The 26,611-nt window shown below is 43.5% G+C and overlaps 1 protein-coding gene across 2 annotated transcripts in view; it reads right to left on the bottom strand.

The window, feature by feature from the left end:
• Nucleotides 1-26,611, bottom strand: part of MRPS9 (mitochondrial ribosomal protein S9) — a 114,472-nt gene that overhangs the window by 81,360 nt on the left and 6,501 nt on the right. For both annotated transcript variants that reach the window (XM_063458542.1, XM_063458550.1), the window contains exon 2: nt 21,648-21,827. In XM_063458542.1, the coding sequence (XP_063314612.1) occupies nt 21,648-21,827 (180 nt within the window). The remainder of the gene's footprint in view (nt 1-21,647; nt 21,828-26,611) is intronic.

Below are 26,611 nucleotides of genomic sequence, written 5' to 3'. Positions count from 1 at the left end.
CAAGATAAACTATTTATCCCATATGTACCTGCTGGACAGGTGTCCATGGGATATGATTATACCCAGAGAGGCTGCTAATTTGTGGAGTATCTTGCTAGGAAATGAAACCTAAAACTGAAGAAGGTCTCTAGCAACTGTGCAAATTCAGGAAGTATATATTTTTTTCCCCTTTACTTGTTAACAATGAATGTAATATCTATTTTAAAAAAAGCCTAATTAACATAAAAAGATATCAAATTATGTTTTGTTAGCTTTAGAAAATAAAGTTCATGTTTAATCTCACAAAGCTACTGGTTTCCTTTGATCCTATAAAAAGCTGAACTTTATTTCAACCACTGGATAAACAGATATTTAATAAGTCCTAGAACCTTAACTAAGCATAGTGACCTGTCTCGCACTGACTAGACTGACCCATTCAAGATTATATAAAAAAATTTGGCAGAGACGGTGTGCTTTTATGGATGATTCCATAGCTACTGTGTATCAGTTATTCTCTTTGTATCATTGTCATGCACCTTCCCAATTTCTGACATCCTATGAGAGATACAGTAACAACTATAAAGGTTAATGCCTTATTTAAAAAAAAAAACCTGCAGGTCTTAATGAAAACAAAAATCATATCTAACTTACTAGCAAATAGTTTACATTTTACAATTATTTATATAGCTTATTTATATAGCTCCAACATATTCCACAACATAGTACAAGAAGTAAAACAAGACAATTCTAACAAACACGTTTGACATACAGGAACAGTAAGTGAAGAGGGCCCTGCTGAAACGATCTTAAAATCTGAAAGATTATATTCACAATTTCATTATTGGCATTTAAGTCATTTATATTAATGTTATCGGTACAGGAGGCAATGTATGCCTTGGCCATATGGCAAAGTTTCTAAGAGAGGAGGTATAAAATTGGGATGGTGTGGGTGGGCCAATGGGGAAGTGCCAGTAAGGACAAGTTGGTTCAAGGATGACCCCATAACGGGGCTGGCCTAACTGGAAAGAGAACAGGTCCCATTAAAAACAAACAAACAAACAAATAATTAAAGAGTGGGTAAATTAGTCATGGAATAATGGAAAACTGACCAACTGACATGTTAGCCAGACCTATTCAGGACTGCACATTGCAAAGTGCTGCTAAAGCACTCTGTCCACATGCTGAATTGCAAGTGTAATCTGCACAGTGTGAGTGTGCCTGACGACGTGTGCACGCTGTGCATACTTGCAGGATAACCGTAAACAAACCAGATATGGAAGAACTAACCCATATCTGCTGGGAAGCATGACATCAGAAGAGGAGAAATTCATTTCCAGGTAATTAGATCTTGAAGGTGAATTTGTCTTCCATAGAAATAAAACCAATAATAAAAATAGGTCTCAAGTATAGGTTTGTTTTAAAGAGGTTATCTGTGTTAGTTTACTTTTATTACGATTTCTCATTATGGTTTCTTACTCTCATAGGGTTACAAAAAAAAAAAAAAAAAAAAAAAAAAAAAAACGTGGTGCCAGTGGTGTATTGTGGTTTTGTGCTGACCTAGGCATGACTAAACTCTGGCTTCCCTCTAATCTAAATTTGCCCCACCCCTACCTGTCAAGGCTGCAGTGACACACACTCACCACCAACAAGGTAGGAGAAAAAGGTCCAGGCAAAATAGTAAGGCTCATTTATTTAGAACAACGTTTTCCCAGCATTATTTTGATGCTACATTAGGTCTTTGTCAAGCTTGACAAAGACGAATGTATGCTCAAAACGGTGTAAAATCTTTGTTCTAAATAAATGTGCCGGGACCTTTTCCTTCTACCTTAGATTCAACTGTCTGGGGTTTGTGCTAGCCTGGTTGCACCCAATTTTTGCTTATATGAAATTAGTGCAGTTCCTTTTGTATTTTGATAGTACACATCCACTCACAGACAGACACACACAGTCAGTGGCGCACACACACTTTCCCTGACAAACACAGGGTGACACACCCACTCACAGACAGGCACACACACACACACTGACACACATCCTCACTGATTTGATACACTAACACACACACACACACACACACACACACACAATATTGACACTCACTCTTTAATTTTAATTTCTATTTAAATTCAAAGTTCTCCAGCCTCCCTTTAGGAAAGCATTCTGTCCCTAGGGTCTAGTGTGAGGTTGTTCAGATCTTCTTGTTGTGCTCCCTCGTACGCCGTTGAGTGATGTCGGGGCCAGAATTAGGTCATATTCTGGCACCCAGTATCACTACAGGCTTTGCAAGAAGATCAGAATGGACAGCTCTCACACCCTGCCTCAGGAGGGGGGTCTAAGGTGGATAGCCAACCAGCTCCTGTGAACCCAATGACACAGGGCTAACAAGGTATCTTCTAAAATTGCCTGGGGCATTCGGGGGCAGCGTTTTTTGCCATCTTCCTAGAAAGTGTCACCGAAGGAAAATGACTTGTTAGTCTTGTGAAAATACAGTGCTGCTCACGGCACTGGGATAGCACCACAGTACCCTATATAGTGCGTAGGGGAGGGGCTGTCCATGCACAACATCAGTGCTGCTCAGACCTGGGGTTTCTAGGATTGCAATTTAGTTATCAGATTTCTATTTATGAAAGCGGTTGGCTGAAGAATCATTACGGTCGATTTAATTGGGTGCTACTAAAACCACTAGTTTTACAGAAACTACAGAGTCACATAACACAATCGTTCGACTTTTTTGGCAGTCAGTACTATTTAAAATATAAAAATGCAGGGGGGCGTGGCCAGAGACTAAACCGAGCGGACGTCTTCATGCAGGGCTCCGCTCGGAATATAGACAAAAGGGCAAAAACCGAGAGAAATTAAATACAAATCCGGCTGGAAAGATATCCCCCCCACAGAGAGAATATGGGGAAGAAGCACAAGAAGTCTCAGGGCATGCCTACACCAAGACAGCCTGATATACGGCAAGCATTTACTCCCCCCCAGAGAACCAAGATGGCGCCTGTGGCCTGCTGTACCTCAGAATCCTCAGCTGAGGAGGAGGAAATCCCCTCACCCCGATCGGAAGGGCGATCCACAACGCCAGACTCCGGGGACGACGGGACCCCAGCCACAAAGGGGGATATCAGGAGGCTGCTGGTAGAAATGTGGCAAATATGGAGAGAGGACCTCCAAAGGGTCCAAACGGAAGTGGTAGATGTGTGCCGTGCGGTCCAAGGCCTGGAACACAGAGAGGCATCCAGTAACAACAAAATCTGCGCTATGGAACAGGCTCAAAAGGATCTTACAACCCAAGTACAAGACCTAAAACGCACAGTGACCACCTTGGAGGCAAGGCACAGGATAAAAAACCTGCGCCTTAGAGGTGTACCTGAGACGGTAAATGATGCGCAGCTCCTGACCTACACCCAAGACCTCATAGCAACCATGGGCATTAACCCTGCTCCGACCGGCACTCTGATCACCGCAATATTTAGGGTGCGCAAATCAGCGGCGGCACCCAAAGAGGCACCCAGAGACATCATAATAGTCACACGTGACATCTCCGCAAAAGCCGCCATACTGACCCGATCCAGGGAGCTGGGAACGGTGCAACATGCAGGACACAGAGTGGCGATATTCCCAGATACACCATTCTCGGCTTTAACGGAAAAAAGAAAGTTGGCACCCATAGCCCGAAAACTGAGAGAAGCCGCTATCAAGTACCGCTGGGGTATGGACGGATCCCTAATCACAGATATTAACGGAGAAAGCAACATACTTACATCAAAGGGAGATCCAGACGGCTTTTTGAAGCTCATTGATGTGGGGAAGCCGCAACATCCAGGTACCCCACTACCCACAGAACCAACAGCAGAGACGGAGAACTCCACGCGACCCAACCGCAAACCAGACAGGCCACAAGGCGCCGTTATTAAGAGACTGACCCCAATACCCAGGAACAGCGTACGGAACTCTACAAATAAAACGCTGCAGATAGACAAACCGTTTAGAGAAATACGAGACTAAACTGCAGAGCAAAGAGCAAGGTGCCAGTGGGTATTGGCATTAGGCACATTAATGCAGGTCGCATCTTAGTCATCTTAGTCATCTTATTCAATGCTTGTTCAAATGTTGTCGACTGTACTACTGCATTTTATATATATATATATATATATATATATATATATATATATATTGTTGCATTTTCATTTTATACTACTATATTCACACTATATAATATGTTTCTCGATGTCGTACATAAAACACCAATAAAAACAAATTGAAAAAAAATATATATATAAAAATGCAATAGTTAAACAGAAACATAAGACCCACTTAAAAAAAATACAAAAAAGTATTTATTGAAAACATTTGTTTGTGTAAAGTTATTTTTTAGCATTTGTCTTAACCATTAGAATCTTCTTTTCTTTGTCCTAACTGGAATGCACTGCTGGCTCACCATTGACATCTGCCCATAATTAATTAACTCACATTTCTTTTCAAGGCAACACGACTCTTCCAAAATCTGCCTATCATAAGCTACACACTACTACAGCACTACCAGCCAAGCCTTTCCTGGAATACACCTGTTTTCCATTGAGGATATCTGGATTCTAACCAAACTGTTGCAAAGATAGGCATCTTATGGAATGTACGAAAATCGCTATTGATACATCCATGTGAACCAACTTGAAAAGGCGAGAAGTATTATCCTTCTGGGAACAGAGGGAAAAAAAATGGTCTTCCAATTTCTTTTTTTTTGGATTTCCGACCTAGGAAGTTCCCAGCATCCCAGCCTATCACTGGAAAGCCCAGGATGTCCTCTTTACAATACAGAAGGGATTGATAGGGCAGCTCAAAAGAATAAAAGAAGATGCATGTGAATGAAATGTCCAGTACAAAGGACACAAGTTAATGGGCTGGGTCTCATTAGATTTTTACAGAAATAAACCTCACCTTTTGAAATTAGTTCACATGTAACCATCAGGTCAAAAAATGGAAATTGTGTTTTAGAAGGAATTCATAACTAAAAATGATCAGAGAGATTAGTGTGTAATCTCTCTGCTGAAATCAGTCTTCTTGATACAGACATACAACATAACTCATCTGGCTTGCTTGAAGGCATCACACATAATGTTAGTGGAAAATCAGCCTTATGTATTTTACCAGCAATGTCAATGCTACTTCTTTCATGTGAAGCCTGCTTTAAAAGCAAAATGTCTGCTCATTATACAACCTTTTAATTTTTTCATTTTTTTTAATGTATGAAAAGAGTGCAAATAATATGTATAAGACAAATGATAGTCATACGTTTTCAGAAGGATTAATTTACTCCAAAATGTGGGGATTTTATTTTTCTGTCAAATGTCCCTTAAAGGACCACTATAGGCCCCCAGACCACTTCAGCTTAATGAAGTGGTCTGGGTGCCAGGTCCAGCTAGGGTTAACCCTTTTTTCTATAAACATAGCAGTTTCAGAGAAACTGTTATGTTTATATTTGGTTAATCCAGGTTAATCTGGTGGCTGTCTCATTGACAGTCGCTAGAGGCGCTTGCATGCTTCTCACTGTGAAAATCACAGTGAGAAGACGCCAGCGTCCATAGTAAAGCATTGTAAATGCTTTCCTATGAGACTGGCTGAATGCGCGCGCGGCTCTTGCCGCGCATGCGCATTCAACCGAAGAGGAGGAGAGGAGGCGGAGAGCTCCCCGCCTGGCGCTGGAGAAAGAGGCAAGTTTAACCACTAGGTAAGCTTAACCACTTCCTCTCCATCCAGCCCGGCGGGAGGGGGACCCTGAGGGTGGGGGCACCCTCAGGGCACTATAGTGCCAGGGAAATGAGTATGTTTTCCTGGCACTATAGTGGTCCTTTAAGTGTGCAAGAAACGAAAATGCAGTCAAGGATACACAACATGACTCAAACTTTGTCAGTTTAACCCCTTAAGGACCAAACTTCTGGAATAAAAGGGAATCATGACATGTCACACATGTCATGTGTCCTTAAGGGGTTAAAGAATTGTACAATTTGCAGCTAATTCAATATACCCACAAAGAAACACTTATTACGCAGCCTATACTATTCTGTGAATTTCAATTTTCTAACACCCTAGAGAAACAATGGAAATGTACTAGACAAAGCACGTGTGAATATGTCTGGGCACATTGAGACATGCAGGTATTTTACAGGATTGACAATTCAAGCTCAAGTGTTTATGAAATTGTCATCGCAGAAAAATCAAGAGTTGCTGTTGAGTGCTGATGCTGTGGGCACCAATCCATAACATGATCGGTTACCTTGCAAAAGCAAACTTTGAAAGGCATGGAAATGGAGTGAGGCTGGATTGGGGGTCTGGCAACGATACTTTCAGGGCAGACCATGAGCACTAAGGAATTTGTTTTGCATGGGAGAATTGGCCTTGCTATGGGTAGCAAATCATGGGGGAAAGAGGGGAGAAAATGCAGACTTCCCCTACTCATGGGTGGTAACAATGAACAGAATACACATCAGCCCCAATACATACAATAAAAAATAAAAACAGAGAAAATATTAACTTGCTCATCCCAAATTCCTATGCATACTTAGAAAGAAATAGGGCTACTGGTCGGCAACTCGAAAACGGATTGCCCTCCAAATAGACCTTATATCCTTATGTTACAAAAAAGGCTTTTACTGCAGGTACCCACTGAAGGGAGTCTTTGCATGCAGTGAGCCAAAACAAAAAACTCTTTAATAATCCCTCTTGAGGAAAAGAAAGCAAAAAAATTTTGTTATATGTACAAGTGTAAGTTAAAAATGAGGACCTAGTGGGGTAAGGGTCATAGCTACGCCTGGCTTTACTGTAATGAACACATAAACTATGGAGATATAAGTGTGGCTTCAAACATATGCCGAATACTCCACTAGAATAGTTGTGTCAAAGAGTCCAAGGGTACAGAGTATGCAGCAACAGTTGCTAAAACATCCGGTTATATTTTGTATCAACTAGTAGAGGCTACAATATGTGCACCCAGAAATGCAAAATGCAAATACAATAGTACCTAGTACATGTTTAAGTATATTCCAGATTAAATATCCCTTATTATGTGAGAAAAGCAGGTGCAATTGCAGGGAGTATAAACCTGGAGATAGCTTAAAGGCTGTAGACTGCAGTGCAGTATAGAGATGTACCTTTGAATGCTATAAACTTATATCCAGTGCATAAAGCGAATTTTTCAATAGTATCTAGTGCATCTTTAAGTATATTCTAAGTACATATCACTTTTTATGTGAGGATACCTGGAGATAGCTAAAGAGCTGTTAGATTACAATGCAATTCAAAAATGGAGATGTACCTTTAAATGCCATAAATTATGCCTAATTTGCCTAATTTATTATGCCTAAAATGCCTAATTTATGGCATTTAAAGGTACATCTCCATTTTTTGAATTGCATTGTAATCTAACAGCTCTTTAGCTATCTCCAGGTATCCTCACATAAAAAGTGATATGTACTTAGAATATACTTAAAGATGCACTAGATACTATTGAAAAATTCGCTTTATGCACTGGATATAAGTTTATAGCATTCAAAGGTACATCTCTATACTGCACTGCAGTCTACAGCCTTTAAGCTATCTCCAGGTTTATACTCCCTGCAATTGCACCTGCTTTTCTCACATAATAAGGGATATTTAATCTGGAATATACTTAAACATGTACTAGGTACTATTGTATTTGCATTTTGCATTTCTGGGTGCACATATTGTAGCCTCTACTAGTTGATACAAAATATAACCGGATGTTTTAGCAACTGTTGCTGCATACTCTGTACCCTTGGACTCTTTGACACAACTATTCTAGTGGAGTATTCGGCATATGTTTGAAGCCACACTTATATCTCCATAGTTTATGTGTTCATTACAGTAAAGCCAGGCGTAGCTATGACCCTTACCCCACTAGGTCCTCATTTTTAACTTACACTTGTACATATAACACATTTTTTGCTTTCTTTTCCTCAAGAGGGATTATTAAAGAGTTTTTTGTTTTGGCTCACTGCATGCAAAGACTCCCTTCAGTGGGTACCTGCAGTACAAGCCTTTTTGTAACATAAGGATATAAGGTCTATTTGGAGGGCAATCAGTTTTCGAGTTGCCGACCAGTAGCCCTATTTCTTTCTATATATTTCCAGGGGTTAAGCCCCACTATATCCTATAACCATCACAACACTGGCGGATGGATTTAATCCATTTCCTTCCAGTGGTTGTTCTTTTCCTATGCATACTTAACTGAAGATTTTAGTACCACTCCAATGGCCATTAAATGTATGCATACCTGCAATTTCAAAGCAAACCTCTTGCTTCTTTTCAGCTTCAGTTAAAAAAAAATTAGAATGAGACAGAGGGGGGTATTTTTCTAAACTCCTACATACTTATTAACCCTTAATATGGAACACGTGGGATTGGCGGCAGCATTGTAACATAGCTGCGTAATACAAAAGCAAATACACAAAAATAAGTTCTGTGCTCAGACTCCCACTACTCCTGGGCAGCAGCAATGGCCATAGAACAGGGCTTCCTAAACTTTTATGGGCAGAGACCCACTTTTCGAAATGGTAATCTTTTGAGACCCACTTGCTTTTAATGCATATTTTAAAAAGTGAACACCATGGCAATCAGCTTTAGAGGCATACAATTGGCACACTATAGCAATGCGCTTTAGATGCATACAATTGGCACACCATGGCAATCAGCTTTACAGGCATACAATTGGAACATTATGGCAGCTTTAGATGCATAAAATTGGCACACCATGGCAATCAGCTTTATATACATAAAATTGATACAGAATGGCAACCAGGTTTAGAGGCATAACATTTGCACACCATGGCAATCAGTTTTAGAGGCATACAATTGGAACATCATGGCAACTTTAAATACATAAACTTGGCACATCATGGCAACTTTAGGTGCATAAAATTGGCACACCATGGCAATCAGTTTTAGAGGCATACAATTGGCACACCATGGCAACCAGGTTTAGAGGCATAAAATTGGCACATGATGGCAATCAGCTTCAGAGGCATACAATTGGCATTCCATGGCAAACAGTCAGATGCATAAAATTGGCACTCCATGGTAATCAGTTTTAAAAGCATACACTTGGCACACAATTGGCAATCAGCTTTAGATGCATAAAACTGACATCATATGGCAGTTTTAGAGGCATAATTTGGCATATCATGGCAGTTTTAGAGGCAGAAACTTTGCACATCATGGTAATCAGTTTTAGAGGCATACAACTCCTAACTCACAGACTCAGTCAGAATCAGAAGTTGTGTGTCCCGCTCATCCAGGCACCTCACGTTAATTATCCCAGTGGTGGAACTAATGTAGAGAGGACCCTGGTGCAAGTATGTTTTCTGGGCCCCCCTCTAGTGCAAGTGTGGCCAAAAGGTAGATCTCCATCTGTCGGAGAACTTAACAATGCTATGCCGGCTGGGAATCTACCATTTGCCCATAGTTGCAGGGTTATATTTGTGAACAGTGTTTGAATGTAAGCATGTTTGTGTATTAAGTATATGTGTGCATATATGGGAGTATTTGTATGTACTGTTTCCTTTGGAATGTAGTGGTGTACTTGTTTGTAATGTTTGCGTCTGAACGCAGGGGTGTTTGTATGTAGTGTAGGACTTTAAATGCAGGTATGCTTTTTATGTGTAGTGTTGGTGTTTGAATGAAGGGGTGTTTGTATATAATTTTAGTGTTTTAATGCAGGGGTGTGTTTGTATTGATTGCAGTGCGTGTGTAGTAGAAACATAGAATGTTACGGCAGATAAGAACCATTCGGCCCATCTAGTCTGCCCAATTTTCTAAATACTTTCATTAGTCTCTGGCCTCATCTTATAGTTAGGATAGCCTTATGCCTATCCCACGCATGCTTAAACTCCTTTACCCCTCTACCACTTCAGCTGGAAGGCTATTCCATGCACCCACTACCCTCTCAGTAAAGTAATACTTCCTGATATTATTTTTAAACCTTTGTCCCTCTAATTTAAGACTATGTCCTCTTGTTGTGGTAGTTTTTCTTCTTTTAAATATAGTCTCCTCCTTTACTGTTTTGACTCCCTTTATGTATTTAAATGTTTCTATCATATCCCCCCTGTCTCGTCTTTCCTCCAAGCTATACATGTTAAGATCCTTTAACCTTTCCTGGTAAGTTTTATCCTGCAATCCTGAACCAGTTTAGTAGCACTTCTCTGAACTCTCTCTAAGGTATCAATATCCTTCTGAAGATACGGTCTCCAGTACTGCGTACAATACTCCAAGTGAGGTCTCACCAGTGTTCTGTACAATGGCATGAGCACTTCCCTCTTTCTACTGCTAATACCTCTCCCTATACAACCAAGCATTCTGCTAGCATTTCCTGCTGCTCTATTACATTGTCTGCCTACCTTTAAGTCATCAGAAATAATCCCCTCTAAATCCATTTCCTCAGATGTTGAGGTTAGGACTCTATCAAATATTCCGTACTCTGCCCTTGGGTTTTTACGTCCAAGATGCATTATCTTGCACTTATCCACATTAAATGTCAGTTGCCACAACTCTGACCATTTTTCTAGTTTACCTAAATCATTAGCCATTTGGCTTATCCCTCCTGGAACATCAACCCTGTTACATATCTTAGTATCATCAGCAAAAAGACATACCTTACCATCAAGACCTTCTGCAATATCACTAATAAAAATATTAAAGAGAATGGGTCCAAGTACAGATCCCTGAAGTACCCCACTGGTGACAAGCCCAAGCTTCAAATATACTCCATTGACTATAACCCTCTGTTGCCTGTCACTCAGCCACTGCCTCACCCATTCAACAATATTGGAATCCAAACTTAAAGATTGCAGTTTATTGATAAGCCTTCTATGTGCAACAGTGTCAAAAGCCTTACTGAAATCTAGATAAGCAATGTCTACTGCACCACCCTGATCTATAATTTTAGTTACCCAATCAAAAAAAAATCAATAAGATTAGTTTGGCATGATCTCCCTGAAGTAAACCCATGTTGTCTCTGATCCTGAAATCCGTGTGTTTTTAGATGTTCAGCAATCCTATCCTTTAAAATGCTTTCCATCACTTTCCCCACTACTGAAGTAAGGCTTACTGGCCTATAGTTGCCCGACTCCTCCCTATTACCTTTCTTGTGAATGGGCACAACATTCGCTAACTTCCAATCTTCTGGGACTACTCCTGTTATCAATAATTGGTTAAATAAATCTGTTAATGGTTTTGCTAGTACACCACTAAGCTCTTTTAATAGCTTTGGGTGTATTCCATCAGGTCCCATTGACTTATTTGTCTTTACTTTTGACAGTTGAAATAGAACCTCTTCCTCTGTAAACTCACGTGTAATAAATGACTCATTTATCCTTTTTCTTAACTGAGGTCACTCTCCTTCATTTTCATCTGTAAATACCGAACAAAAATATTAATTGAGGCAGTCAGCTAGACCTTTATCCTCTTCTACATACCTTCCTTCTTTTGTTTTTAATCCAACTAATCCGTGTTTTACTTTTCTTTTCTCATTTATGTATCTAAAAAAAGTTTTGTTCCCCTTTTTTACTGACTGCTATTTTCTCTTCTGTGTGTGATTTGGAAGCTCTTATAACTTGCTTAGCCTCTTTCTGTCTTCCTCACTCTGTTTTTTTTTTATAATTACTAAATGCTAACTTTTTGTGTTTTACTATTTTGGCCACATCTGCAGAGTACCACAGTGGTTTCTTGAATTTTTTGCTTTTACTGACAAGCCTAATGCAATTTTCTGTTGCCTTCAGTAGTGCAACTTTTAAATAATCCCATTTAAATTGCTCCAGTCTGATAATGACTCCTTTACACATATTCTAATTTTAGAAAAGTCTAAAACTTTTGTTTTTGTGTGGTGTGACTCAGTCACTGTTCTTATATTAAACCACACTGACTGATGATCACTGGATCCTAAACTTTCACCTACAGTAATATCGGATACCAAATCTCCATTTGTTAACACTAAATCTAGTATGGCCTCTTTACGAGTTGGTTCCTCAACGACTTGTTTTAGAGACAATCCCAGTAGGGAGTTTAGAATATGTGTGCTCCTGGCACAAGTAGCTATTTTTGTTTTCCAATTTACATCAGGAAGATTAAAGTCACCCATGATGATAACTTCCCCCTTCATTGTCATTTTAGCCATTTCCTCAACTAGTAGATTATCTAACTCTTTAATTTGTCCTGGGGGCCTATAAATCACACCTACACAAATTACTGTGTGATTACCAAATTCTAACGTAACCCAAACGGACTATGTTCACCTCACTAACTTTTATTAGGCTAGATTTTATGCTATCCTTCACGTACAGGGTCACCCCTCCCACTTTCCTGCCTTCCCTGTCTTTTCTATAAAAAGAGTACCCTGGTATTGCTATGTCCCAGTAACAGCGACTAAATCTATCAGTTGCCATTATTGCCACAAGTTCATAGAACTTATTCCCTAAACTGCAAGCATTTGTAGACATGACTCTAAGCTTATCATTTTTTAACACACTTGCTACAGGCACCTTCTGTCCTTGTTTTGGGGGACAATTGGATTGATGTTTTATCACCCTTTTGCCCCCCCCCTAGTTTAAATACATCCTAGCAAAACCTCTGAACTGCTCACTGAGAACATTTGTTCCCTTTTGAGAAAGATGCAAACCATCTTTTTTGTACAGATTATTTCCATTCCAAACAGAGCTACCATGAGAAATAAAGCCAAATCCTTGCTCCCGACACCATTCACCAAGCCACAAGTTAAAGTCCCTAATACGCATCCGCCTGTCGAGTGTTATGCACAGGCAGAACTTCAGAGAATGACAGTGTGGAAGCAACCTGCCGTATATCATTGGCAAAAACACTAAAAACTTCATTAATCTTTGAAACGTCAATGCAAGCCAAGTCATTTGTCCCTAGATGGACAAGTACATCCAATTCCCCTTCCTGCTTTGCTCGCTTAACAATATTACAGATACGTCTCCCGTCTCTGTGAGCAGTAGCTCCGGGAAGACACCTCACAAGACCACCATTGTCCATCTCCACACCTCTTATGATGGAATCCCCCAACAACAACTGCTTTCTATTAGGCCTCACCACTAGCCTCGGTGCCTCTCTCCACAACAACACTAGCCTCGGTGCCTCTCTCCACAACAACACTAGCCTCGGTGCCTCTCTCCACAACAACACTAGCCTCGGTGCCTCTCTCCACAACAACACTAGCCTCGGTGCCTCTCTCCACAACAACACTTGCCTCGGTGCCTCTCTCCACAACAACACTAGCCTCGGTGCCTCTCTCCACAACAACACTAGCCTCGGTGCCTCTCTCCACAACAACACTAGCCTCGGTGCCTCTCTCCACAACAACACTAGCCTCGGTGCCTCTCTCCACAACAACACTAGCCTCGGTGCCTCTCTCCACAACAACACTAGCCTCGGTGCCTCTCTCCACAACAACACTAGCCTCGGTGCCTCTCTCCACAACAACACTAGCCTCGGTGCCTCTCTCCACAACAACACTAGCCTCGGTGCCTCTCTCCACAACAACACTAGCCTCGGTGCCTCTCTCCACAACAACACTAGCCTCGGTGCCTCTCTCCACAACAACACTATCCTCGGTGCCTCTCTCCACAACAACACTAGCCTCGGTGCCTCTCTCCACAACAACACTAGCCTCGGTGCCTCTCTCCACAACAACACTAGCCTCGGTGCCTCTCACCACAACAACACTAGCCTCGGTGCCTCTCTCCACAACAACACTAGCCTCGGTGCCTCTCTCCACAACAACACTAGCCTCGGTGCCTCTCTCCACAACAACACTAGCCTCGGTGCCTCTCTCCACAACAACACTAGCCTCGGTGCCTCTCTCCACAACAACACTAGCCTCGGTGCCTCTCTCCACAACAACACTAGCCTCGGTGCCTCTCTCCACAACAACACTAGCCTCGGTGCCTCTCTCCACAACAACACTAGCCTCGGTGCCTCTCTCCACAACAACACTAGCCTCGGTGCCTCTCTCCACAACAACACTAGCCTCGGTGCCTCTCTCCACAACAACACTAGCCTCGGTGCCTCTCTCCACAACAACACTAGCCTCGGTGCCTCTCTCCACAACAACACTAGCCTCGGTGCCTCTCTCCACAACAACACTAGCCTCGGTGCCTCTCTCCACAACAACACTAGCCTCGGTGCCTCTCTCCACAACAACACTAGCCTCGGTGCCTCTCTCCACAACAACACTAGCCTCGGTGCCTCTCTCCACAACAACACTAGCCTCGGTGCCTCTCTCCACAACACCATTACACTCTGAAAGTGCAGAAAATGAATTATGTAGAGCAACAGACTGTGCAATATGCCCTTTATCCACAACTCTAAGTCTACCAGATCCTACAGTGATCCATCTGCCATTCCTATTATGTCTCTGCGGCAGTGGCTTTGCAGCAGTTCCAGCCTGAGTTTGTTTACTAGGGGGGGGGGGGGGACAGAAGGCTACAGTGGGGGGGGGGGGCAGGGGAGAGAAGGCTACAGTGGGGGGGGCAGGGGGAGAGAAGGCTACAGTGGGGGGGGGGCAGGGGGAGAGAAGGCTAAAGTGGGGGGGCGGGGGGAGAGAAGGCTACAGTGGGGGGGGCAGGGGGAGAGAAGGCTACAGTGGGGGGGGGCAGGGGGAGAGAAGGCTACAGTGGGGGGGGGCAGGGGGAGAGAAGGCTACAGTGGGGGGGCAGGGGGAGAGAGGGCTACAGTGGGGGGGGCAGGGGGAGAGAGGGCTACAGTGGGGGGCAGGGGGAGAGAGGGCTACAGTGGGGGGCAGGGGGAGAGAGGGCTACAGTGGGGGGGGCAGGGGCAGAGAAGCCTACAGTGGGGGGGGCAGGGGCAGAGAAGGCTACAGTGGGGGGGCAGGGGGAGAGAAGGCTACAGTGGGGGGGCAGGGGAGAGAAGGCTACAGTGGGGGGGCAGGGGGAGAGAAGGCTACAGTGGGGGGGAGAGAAGGCTACAGTGGGGGGGAGAGAAGGCTACAGTGGGGGGGAGAGAAGGCTACAGTGGTGGGGGAGAGAGGGCTACAGTGGTGGGGGAGAGAGGGCTACAGTGGTGGGGGAGAGAGGGCTACAGTGGTGGGGGGAGAGGGCTACAGTGGGGGGGGAGAGAGGGCTACAGTGGGGGGGGAGAGAGGGCTACAGTGGGGGGGGAGAGAGGGCTACAGTGGGGGGGTAGAGAGGGCTACAGTGGGGGGGGAGAGAGGGCTACAGTCGGGGGGAGAGAGGGCTACAGTGGGGGGGGGAGAGGGCTACAGTGGGGGGGGAGAGGGCTACAGTGGGGGGGGAGAGAGGGCTACAGTGGGGGGGGAGAGAGGGCTACAGTGGGGGGGAGAGAGGGCTACAGTGGGGGGGAGAGAGGGCTACAGTGGGGGGGGAGAGAGGGCTACAGTGGGGGGGGGGAGAGAGGGCTACAGTGGGGGGGGAGAGAGGGCTACAGTGGGGGGGGAGAGAGGGCTACAGTGGGGGGGAGAGAGGGCTACAGTGGGGGGGAGAGAGGGCTACAGTGGGGGGGGAGAGGGCTACAGTGGGGGGGGAGAGAGGGCTACAGTGGGGGGGAGAGAGGGCTACAGTGGGGGGGAGAGAGGGCTACAGTGGGGGGGAGAGAGGGCTACAGTGGGGGGGAGAGAGGGCTACAGTGGGGGGGGGAGAGAGGGCTACAGTGGGGGGGGAGAGAGGGCTACAGTGGGGGGGAGAGAGGGCTACAGTGGGGGGGAGAGAGGGCTACAGTGGGGGGGAGAGAGGGCTACAGTGGGGGGGGAGAGGGCTACAGTGGGGGGGGAGAGAGGGCTACAGTGGGGGGGAGAGAGGGCTACAGTGGGGGGGGGAGAGAGGGCTACAGTGGGGGGGGGAGAGAGGGCTACAGTGGGGGGGGAGAGAGGGCTACAGTGGGGGGGAGAGGGCTACAGTGGGGGGGGGGGGAGAGGGCTACAGTGGGGGGGGAGAGAGGGCTACAGTGGGGGGGGAGAGAGGGCTACAGTGGGGGGGGAGAGAGGGCTACAGTGGGGGGGAGAGAGGGCTACAGTGGGGGGGAGAGAGGGCTACAGTGGGGGGAGAGAGGGCTACAGTGGGGGGGAGAGAGGGCTACAGTGGGGGGGAGAGAGGGCTACAGTGGGGGGGGAGAGAGGGCTACAGTGGGGGGGAGAGAGGGCTACAGTGGGGGGGGAGAGAGGGCTACAGTGGGGGGGAGAGAGGGCTACAGTGGGGGGAGAGAGGGCTACAGTGGGGGGGAGAGAGGGCTACAGTGGGGGGGAGAGAGGGCTACAGTGGGGGGGGGAGAGGGCTACAGTGGTGGGGGAGAGAGGGCTACAGTGGTGGGGGAGAGAGGGCTACAGTGGTGGGGGAGAGAGGGCTACAGTGGTGGGGGAGAGAGGGCTACAGTGGTGGGGGAGAGAGGGCTACAGTGGTGGGGGAGAGAGGGCTACAGTGGTGGGGGAGAGAGGGCTACAGTGGTGGGGGAGAGAGGGCTACAGTGGTGGGGGAGAGAGGGCTACAGTGGTGGGGGAGAGAGGGCTACAGTGGTGGGGGAGAGAGGGCTACAGTGGTGGGGGAGAGAGGGCTACAGTGGTGGGGAGAGAAGGCTACAGTGGGGGGGGGAGAGGGCTACAGTGGGGGGGGGAGAGGGCTACAGTGGGGGGGAGAGGGCTACAGTGGGGGGGGAGAGGGCTACAGGGGGGGGAGAGAGGGCTACAGTGGGGGGGAGAGAGGGCTACAGTGGGGGGGGAGAGGCTACAGTGGGGGGGAGAGAGGGCTACAGTGGGGGGAGAGAGGGCTACAGTGGGGGGGAGAGAGGGCTACAGTGGGGGGGAGAGAGGGCTACAGTGGGGGGGAGAGAGGGCTACAGTGGGGGGGAGAGAGGGCTACAGTGGGGGGGAGAGAGGGCTACAGTGGGGGGGGAGAGAGGGCTACAGTGGGGGGGGAGAGAGGGCTACAGTGGGGGGGGAGAGAGGGCTACAGTGGGGGGGAGAGAGGGCTACATTTTGGTGTAACAATAAAAGGACCGGGACAGTGAAAATGTTCAGGTGGCAATAAGATTTTAACTTTTTAAGTATAAAGCCGCAGCAAAGAATTTCTGCAATTACATTTCAAATATGCATTTGCCAGCAGTGGGCATATAACGAGCAACAAAATAATGTGTTATGTATTGTTATTGATGGAAGACTATTTTAAACAGTCAAGCATTTGTGGACTTGTCACAAACATGATCTAGAAAAAGCCTCACAACCACGAACACAATGTATTAATCCATTTGCGTCAAACATCAAAAATATAAGTGACACTGACATTTTAATCCATTTCTTTTTCATAGTGTATTATTCCCAGTCGATACTATTGATTTGACAAACAGTAAGCACAAGTGTATATTAAATCAAAATCACATCTTTTGACTGAACCACTTAATGCATACCAGCATTTCGAATAAACATCTCCCTCACTTTATGCAAATAATCTACATTCCACGTAGAGATGGATGAAAATAACTTTTCCCCCATGTGTTTCCACAATCGAAAAGGCAGACCCTCTCAGCCAATCACAGCTGCCCATTGCTGGTCAGTCTAATGCTTCCTCACACTGCATAGGAGGAGGAGAATAATTGTTTGTTGCTCATTTCTTCTGACAGAACGCTTATAACAAAATATATCTTTTGGATCTGCACCATAGGCCAGATCATAGCTCCAAAGGGTGCACCGTATAAAAATATAAGTTCAGCACTCAGCAATCACGATGTAATATTTGTGTTTCTCAGCCATACCAAAGGGCAAGCAACGTTTCAACACCGTGTGTGTCTTTATTAAGACAAAAATGATGTGGAATTCTCTACATACCGAAGTTGTGCGATGAGATTCTACAGGTATTTAAAAATGCCTGGATGTTCATTTTTGTTGAAAAGACAATGCCAAGGGTCAGATCGCGGCCACTGGATTTTGAAACAGTAGAAACATGTTCTGTGGAGTGCCGATCACGCTTCTCTGTTTGGCAGTCTGATTTGAGAGTCTGGATTTGGCAGGTGAAAGGAGAACGTTACCTGCCTGATTGCATTGTGCCAAATGTAAAGTTTGGTGGAGGTGGGATAAATGGAAGGGGCTGTTTTTCCCTTCCGTGAAGGGAAATCTTAATGCTTCAGTTTACCATGACAATGCTATGCTTCTAACTTTGTGGGAACAGTTTTGGGAAGGTAATTTTCTATTCCAGCATGACTCCGCCAGAGTGCACAAAGAATGGTCTCCGTAAAGACATGTTGGATACGTTTGATGTGGACTGGCCCGCACTGAGCCTGACATCAACCCTATCAAACAACTTTGGGATGAACTGGAACAGATTGCGAGATAGGCCTTCTCGTCCAACATCCGCGTCTTACAAATGCTCTACTGGATAATTGAGCAAAAATTCACTCTCCAAAATCTCAGAAAAATCCTTCCCAAAAGAGTGGAAGCTGTGCTGCAAAGGAGGGACCTACAACATATATCAATGACTATCTATTTAGAATGCAATGTCATAAAGGTCCGTATTGGTATAATCATCATGTGTCTCAAATTTTTTTGTCCATATATTGTATGTAAATTTGATAGCCATTACGGAGTCAAAGATTTATTTCCCATTATTGTGGTACATTTGAAAATTGCAACAATTGTTTGGGGGGGTGGGGGAGGGGAGGGTTTGCCTTCTTTTGGATCAACAGCATAGACAAAATAGGTTTTAATGGCCGAACTTTTTCAATCTAGATTACTATATAACAAAAATATGAAAGAAATATTAAAAACAGAGCTAGTTCAAAATATAAAAGGTGAAGGTTATGAAATTTACAAATCCCCAATTATTTATTAAAGCTTCAATATATCCTGCAGCACAAGCAAATACATAGATAAACACATCCAAACACCAAAAGATGCAGCGCACGCTGTTGACTACAACATAAAAACTAAAAGGTTTAACTTACACTTAGGGGTATATTCACTAAACACAAATTGAAAACAGAAATTAGACAAAATTGTTTACATTATTTTTGCCTAAAATCTATTACATTTTCAATTCATTACAATTTGGTATTTAATTAATAAACCCCTAAGTGTAAAATAACTAACACATGGAGATACAAACCACAAAAATAAAAAAAATTAAAAAAATCACTTACTTTGCTACAATACTCATTGTTTGCAGAAGATACCCAGCAAACAAAGGGTTTTATTCTGGCTGGAGAGAAATTATAAGATCGCACAATCTATGGTCTGGGAAACCCATCAGGTCAGGCCTGCTATCTCTATTAATTAGTTATCCCAGCTGGGCAGTGGGTAGGCAGCTGTTAACGTGATCAATGACTTACCTAAATGTCATCTCGACTGATTCGCTTATAAATTACCAGCAAGTGAGACTAATGTACAGGTGCTAATTTATTTAAACTGTTCTCTTCACTTCTACGTAGCATCAGAAACTGCATCTGGCACCTAATGTTAGCTGTCAGTTGTATTTAGTCATGCCTGTTCTAATGACTCTGTTCATTAGAAATGAGCACAAATTATGAAACATTGTGAAAAATGATACGGCAAATAGAATGGACACAGCAAATCAATTAAAGAAATTTCCTGCAGAAGATTTCGTCCTAGCAGGAAGGAGAACACGCAGCTTTCTGAACAAGAGCAGAGATAACAATTAAAAAGCAATTGAAGGGAACTTGGCAGCATTATTTATCAATCTGCTCGCATTGCGGTGGTAGACGTGAGCACCGGCAGTCTGAAACGGGATTAAACCTTTCCTTGGAGTCTAACGCAAGTCTTCTGTGGATCAACACTTTAGGAGGAGGATTTACTGCTGCAGACAATGAACTGTCCTACGTTTTACTACACTGTATTGGCCTGATTTTTCAAGTTGAACACAGCTCAGTGATTGCTGATTTATAGCCATGTTTAGAAGTGAAGAAAGAAGAATTTACCAATTTTAGATATCCATTACCCTTCCCTCCTTTACCAATTTTAGATATCCATTACACATTACCCTTCCCCTCCTTACCAATTTTAGATACCCATTACCCTTCCCCTCCTTACCAATTTTAGATATCCATTACCCTTCCCCTCCTTACCAATTTTAGAAACCCATTAACACACTAAACACATAATATAAAACAGGGTAATGTTTCTGAGCATATTTTCAATCAAATACCACAAGGAGGGGCAAAGCAGGATGAGAACTTTGACATATGATTATATTTCCAGACCAAACACCAAATGTAAGATGTTAAAATATAAATATAATTTATTTTTTTTCCACTCAAAGTTAGAAATCAGTATATGGTTCAGACAGGTAAAGGCAGTAAAAGCAGAGAAAGGTTAGCAAGAATGTAGATCATTCCTGGGTGAATTATTTTATGCTGTTATTTTTAGCTTTTGTGTGTTTCCCCAAAGTGTGTTTTCCATATACAAGCCATTAAAGTTATTAATACCCAACTTAATGGTAATCAGTTTATGGACCTGAGAAGGATGAAATACTGAGATGACACCGCTGTTTGAGCAAGCACTCAGGCAAAAGTGGTTTTTAGTCCTGTATCAGGATACAAAGCTGGAAACGTATTGGTTGAAATAGGCATGTCATGCTTGTCAGACCCCAGGGAAAAGCCTACAAAATGTCTACTGTAATCAGTAATGCTTTTTCCCCCAAGTAAAAGGGAAGCCCCATCATAATACAATTGAAAATAACTAACCTAGTTTTATTAAGGAATAATTATGCCATGTACATCATTTGAGAGGCAAAACGAGGTGAAGAAACATTGTCCTAGAGACTATATAGCAGAAACCTTAACCACTGAGCTATAAACCAAATCAGATGAGGACATCAATAAAAAAAAGGGAATGCAGATTTTTCTTCAAGCCAGTAACATCATATTGAGAATGGTCTAACAGTCATGATCTACATATCAGAGAAAGCAATACAACAACTCGAAGAATAGAGTGTTGGAGGAGCATGATGTCACTTGATTGAAGGGGATGGGAAGGGAAGCTGAGCAGGACTTTTGCGGGAACTTCTAACCTTAGGCAGATGGAATTAAAAAAAAAAAAATTGTAAAAAATCTAGACCCTTATTTTATGCCGAAGGCATGAGTGTTTTGAATGACAGATTACATGCAGGTAAAATATTATCTGCTATAAATGAGGAGGTCTAACTTCTTTCAAGAACTGCGAGGGTCAGATATAATCTGTAATTAAAACTTGATTGTGACCACTAGCTGGACTGCAGTATCACTACACAACATTTTCCCATGGCTTCAAAAAGGACTGCATGATTGTTTCCCTGGTAAACGCTTGGAGGAAAGAAAATTAAAATGGAACATAAGGTAAAACTTCTAAATGCCATTTAAAATCTTCCCTTGCTGCCAGCATGACCCATAACAGAGAAAGGATTCTTCAAGTCAAAGAATACCAGAATAATATGACAACATAGTGATGTACCATTAGATCTGACTGACCCAATATCAGGATAACAAATCCACTCCGAGTGAAAGTGATGTATTCTGCCATGTAACGACAGTTTGATTAAAATTCACAGGAAGCCGGGACAGCCACAACAGAGTTAAGCACTTTCAATATGAACCTCCACACTAAATTACTTCTACAGAACAGCGCCTATACTTACATCAATATCCTCTTGGGTAAACGTCTCAGGATCCTCTCCCATCATGTTGGCTAAATGTCTTTTTCCAATGTTGAACTCTTCAATCTGCTTTTTAATAAAAGCTTCTGTGTACTTTTCCTGTCCTTGGGCTGCAATATTTCTTCTCTGTACTGTGGTACTAGTATGTATTAGACGGGAAACCTATGTCAAAACATGAAAGGAGAGAGGATTACCATTTCTTTCTGTACAAAAAGTGATAGTTCAGCCTAGTGCTACATTGTTGCATTCCTAGTTCCTATGAAACGTGTACACAATAATACAAGTATTACAACTGAATTACAGCAATACTTACAGAGCTGTGAAATCAGTATAAATCATGGGCGTTTCAGGATTCCAGGTGGGCGGTAGGGATTTCCAGGTTGATCGGGCGGGCGGGCGCGAGCCGGCGGTACCCGTGCGACTGGGTACCGCTGTGACCATTTGCGGCTCCGGCCCGCGCGGTAAACCGCCGGGGCCGCCTTCCAAAGTGTCCATCGGGTGGCCCATGCTGTCAGGGCCACCCGATGGATGCGGATTGTAAGGGGGCCCGGTCAGCGCTGGGCGCTTTAACAGCGCGACCGGGCCCCCTGTGATGACATCAGAGCTGGGAGGAAGTGATTCCCAGGTCACTCCTCCCAGCTAAAACTGAGAGCCGCGCGGGAGGAAGCAGAGGGAGTCAGAGTGGGAACTCTGACTCCCATCCACCTGAGCCACCACTGGACCCCAGGAAAAGTCACCCTCCTGCACCTTAAAGGTAGGAAACAGGAGGGTGACTTAAATATGTGTGTGTGTGTGTGTGTCTTTGTGTGTATGTCTTGTGTGTGTGTATGTGTCTGTCTGTATATATATGTGTGTGTGTGTGTGTCTGTCTGTATGTGTGTCTTGTCTGTGTGTGTCTGTGTCTGTATGTGTGTCTTGTCTGTGTGTGTCTGTGTCTGTTTGTGTGTGTCTGTTTGTATGTGTGTCTGTTTGTAGGTGTGTCTGTAGGTGTGTGTGTGTGTGTGTCTTGTGTGTGTGTCTTGTGTGTGTGTGTGTGTGTCTTGTGTGTGTGTGTGTGTCTGTGTGTGTGTGTCGTGTGTGTCTGTGTGTGTCTGTGTGTGTGTGTCTGTGTGTGTGTGTCTTGTGTGTCTTGTGTGTGTGTGTGTGTCTTGTGTGTGTGTGTGTCTTGTGTGTGTGTGTGTCTTGTGTGTGTGTGTGTCTTGTGTGTGTGTGTGTGTCTTGTGTGTGTGTGTGTGTCTTGTGTGTGTGTGTGTGTCTTGTGTGTGTGTGTGTGTGTGTGTGTGTGTCTTGTGTGTGTGTGTGTGTCTTGTGTGTGTGTGTGTGTCTTGTGTGTGTGTGTGTGTGTGTGTGTGTGTGTGTGTGTGTGTGTCTTGTGTGTGTGTGTGTGTCTGTCTTGTGTGTGTGTGTGTGTGTGTGTGTCTTGTGTGTGTGTGTGTGTCTGTCTTGTGTGTGTGTGTGTGTCTTGTGTGTGTGTGTGTGTCTTGTGTGTGTGTGTGTGTGTGTGTGTGTGTGTCTTGTGTGTGTGTGTGTCTTGTGTGTGTGTGTGTGTCTTGTGTGTGTGTGTGTGTCTTGTGTGTGTGTGTGTGTGTGTGTGTGTCTTGTGTGTGTGTGTGTGTCTTGTGTGTGTGTGTGTGTGTGTCTTGTGTGTGTGTGTGTGTGTGTGTGTGTCTTGTGTGTGTGTGTGTCTTGTGTGTGTGTGTGTGTGTGTCTTGTGTGTGTGTGTGTCTTGTGTGTGTGTGTGTGTCTTGTGTGTGTGTGTGTGTCTTGTGTGTGTGTGTGTGTCTTGTGTGTGTGTGTGTGTGTCTTGTGTGTGTGTGTGTGTGTCTTGTGTGTGTGTGTGTGTGTCTTGTGTGTGTGTGTGTGTGTCTTGTGTGTGTGTGTGTGTGTCTTGTGTGTGTGTGTGTGTGTCTTGTGTGTGTGTGTGTGTGTGTGTGTGTGTGTGTGTGTGTGTCTTGTGTGTGTGTGTGTGTGTGTCTTGTGTGTGTGTGTGTGTGTGTGTGTGTCTTGTGTGTGTGTGTGTGTGTGTGTGTGTCTTGTGTGTGTGTGTGTGTGTGTGTGTGTCGTGTGTGTGTGTGTGTGTGTGTGTGTGTGTGTCTTGTGTGTGTGTCTTGTGTGTGTGTGTCTTGTGTGTCTTGTGTGTGTCTTGTGTGTGTGTGTGTGTCTTGTGTGTGTGTGTGTGTGTGTGTCTTGTGTGTGTGTCTCGTGTGTGTGTCTGTGTGTCGTGTGTGTGTCTGTGTGTCGTGTGTGTGTCTCGTGTGTGTGTGTGTCTTGTGTGTGTGTGTGTGTGTCTTGTGTGTGTGTGTGTGTCGTGTGTGTGTGTTTGTGTGTGTGTCTTGTGTGTGTGTCTGTCTGTTATAGTGGACTATAGTAAGTGGGCTACCTAGCTCAGCCTCCCTACTGGGCATTGCTATAAGGACGGTTAAAAAATAGAAAAAAGGGGAAAAAAAGGTGGGGAGGGGAATTGAGGAGGGAGAGGAGATGAGCTGACGCACAAACAGAGAAGTCGTCTGAATATCACTGAAAGAGACCTTCCCAATGGGAATTATCTGATAACTAGAAGTTAATCATTGCTTAAACATCTCTTCAAAGCAGATAAACTAGTCTGTGCGAAACTAACGCACCTGATTGCCACAGCTTAATTGTATGTTGATATAAAAAGTTACTTTTTGATTAAACGTACAGTACACCAATTAAACCATTGTGTTTTTACTTTATATTTTAATATACTTATCGATGTTGTGCATTGCAAATAGGTTGAGTTAAACTGCTTAGTGTACATGATGGCCACAAAATGACAATTTCTGCGAGCCATTTAAACTGGGTTATTTGTGAAAGATTATTTATCAAGTAAAAGCTAAATGTGAAGCAATCGTCATAGAAATCAATGAGAGATTTCTGCGAATTGCTTCATATTTAGCATTGTGCTACTCTTATAATACATACAGCACGGCCCATTGCATTTTACTGATAATTTGGAATACAATGGAGTAACGTAGTCATGATAATTCCGAATGTCAAGGCAACAGACAAAACAATCACTTTTTTTTTTTACTCTTAAATGGAAAACAATATGCTAAACTGACCCCTTTAATGTTACACAGATAATAATAGTACTTTGATTGGCCTTTAACTTTTTCCCATGTTCTTGTTAAGTGCGTCAAATTAACATGAATTCACACCAGTAGTGCCTATTCTCTCCTGCAAGTTTCGCCATTTTTTGCTTTATGTTAAAACACCATTGCAAAAACACATTACAACATCAACTATTAATATAATCATAGATTAAAAACATGTTGGAATGAACACATCAGAGATCTTAAACCTAGTACAAAGATCTTTCACTGCACGGTTCTTCCCTTTTAGGAACCGCACTGTGATTGCTACTGCAGGCTGTAAGTGCAGGACTTCCAAAATACTGGGATCAATTTTACTAGGAGCCTGGTAGCATGTGCTTTATATTTATTTCTACTGGAGAACCCAATAAAATACTTCGTTCCACATGGCAGAAGGCTGATGTCTGCTAAATCATGTTCATTGAGTGAGTAAGATCTAAGTTTCCTGGCATGGTTTATTTTTTCTTGCATTTATTTTTGTATTTTGGGACATTATTTTAATTAAAAATAACTAGATACAGGAAACCACATAGAAGTTAAAATACAGAACTTTCCAAATGAAAAAATAAAGGCAATGTGTACAGCAGTGCTGGACAAATAGGTTCCTTAGGAAATAAAACATGGGGGCTATCCTTTAGAGACCCGTAAAAACATCAAAGTCAGATGATAGCTCATTCTAAAGCCTACAAGTGCAATGCAAATGATTGACTTATTCCATCAATATAAACTATACATTGCAAACACAAAACAAAAAAAATTAAAATAGCGTTTTAATAAAATACAGTTTTTTTGATTGAGTAACCCTTGCTGGCATGGTCCCCTCTAAAAATATATATAATAATAATGTGTGTTTGTTAATGGTCCAGCAAACTGCCTTTGATGACCGTATTCCCCCGTTCGATAGAGGAAGGGATTTCCCAAAAGCCAGGCTGAGATAGGACTTCAGACAATTAATGCTAACTTTGCACAGAAAACTGTATCTCTGTATGTGCTGCACATCGACACTGCAGGTAACATAACCACTTCAAAATCCCTGAAGTGGTCATGGTGCTTGAAGTAATCCTTTAATGCAGGCTTCCCCAAGCTCCGACCCTCCAGATGTTGCTGAACTACAACTCCCATGATTCTCAACCCATTTCATTCATAGAATCATGGGAGTTGCTGTTCAGCAACATCTGGAGGGCCGGAGTTTAGGGAAGCCTGCTTTAATACGATTAAACCTGCTCTAAACTCACTAGCCAAGGAAAAAACTAATGAGGGATTTTTTAATTTTTTTTCTCAACCAATGGTTGATAAAGAACATATGCTTACAAATAAAGTTGAGCTAACAGGAGAAACCTTTATTGAAGCAAAAGAAGCAGTTTACAATTTGTGTGGCCTATTTCTCCTATCCATGACTTGTGAATGAATGCCTTGATAGCACTTTAAAATATCACCTAAAAAAAATCATGGATAATAAAAAAAAGAAAAGAACCTTAGACATTCAAGGTTGATATTAAGCACTCTTTAACCCCTTAAATTTGTTTGGGCGTTCTATGTCGTCCTACATGAAGTGAGTCTTAAATGCCAGTAGGGTGGCATATAACGCCCCGCATATTTGGTGTGAGCAGAGTAAATCTCTATTCACATCAGGGAGCACCAGGTATCAAGAGATATCTGGGGCTTTCCTCTTTCTGGTGGGCCATTTTCAATTTTTAGATGAGTCATTAAAATGCCTTTGCAAATATCTGTGTGAGCAGGGTAAAATCCCTGCTCACACAATTAACAGCAGGTATACATGGGGTTACAGAAAAAATGACATTGCATGGTTAATTCCACCTTTAGTGGCTGTCT

This window comes from Pelobates fuscus, chromosome 1, assembly GCF_036172605.1.
Source record: "Pelobates fuscus isolate aPelFus1 chromosome 1, aPelFus1.pri, whole genome shotgun sequence".
Classification (NCBI taxonomy): domain Eukaryota; kingdom Metazoa; phylum Chordata; class Amphibia; order Anura; family Pelobatidae; genus Pelobates; species Pelobates fuscus.
The sequence above is the reverse complement of the archived record's forward strand: the minus strand, read 5'-3'. Positions and strand labels throughout refer to the sequence as shown.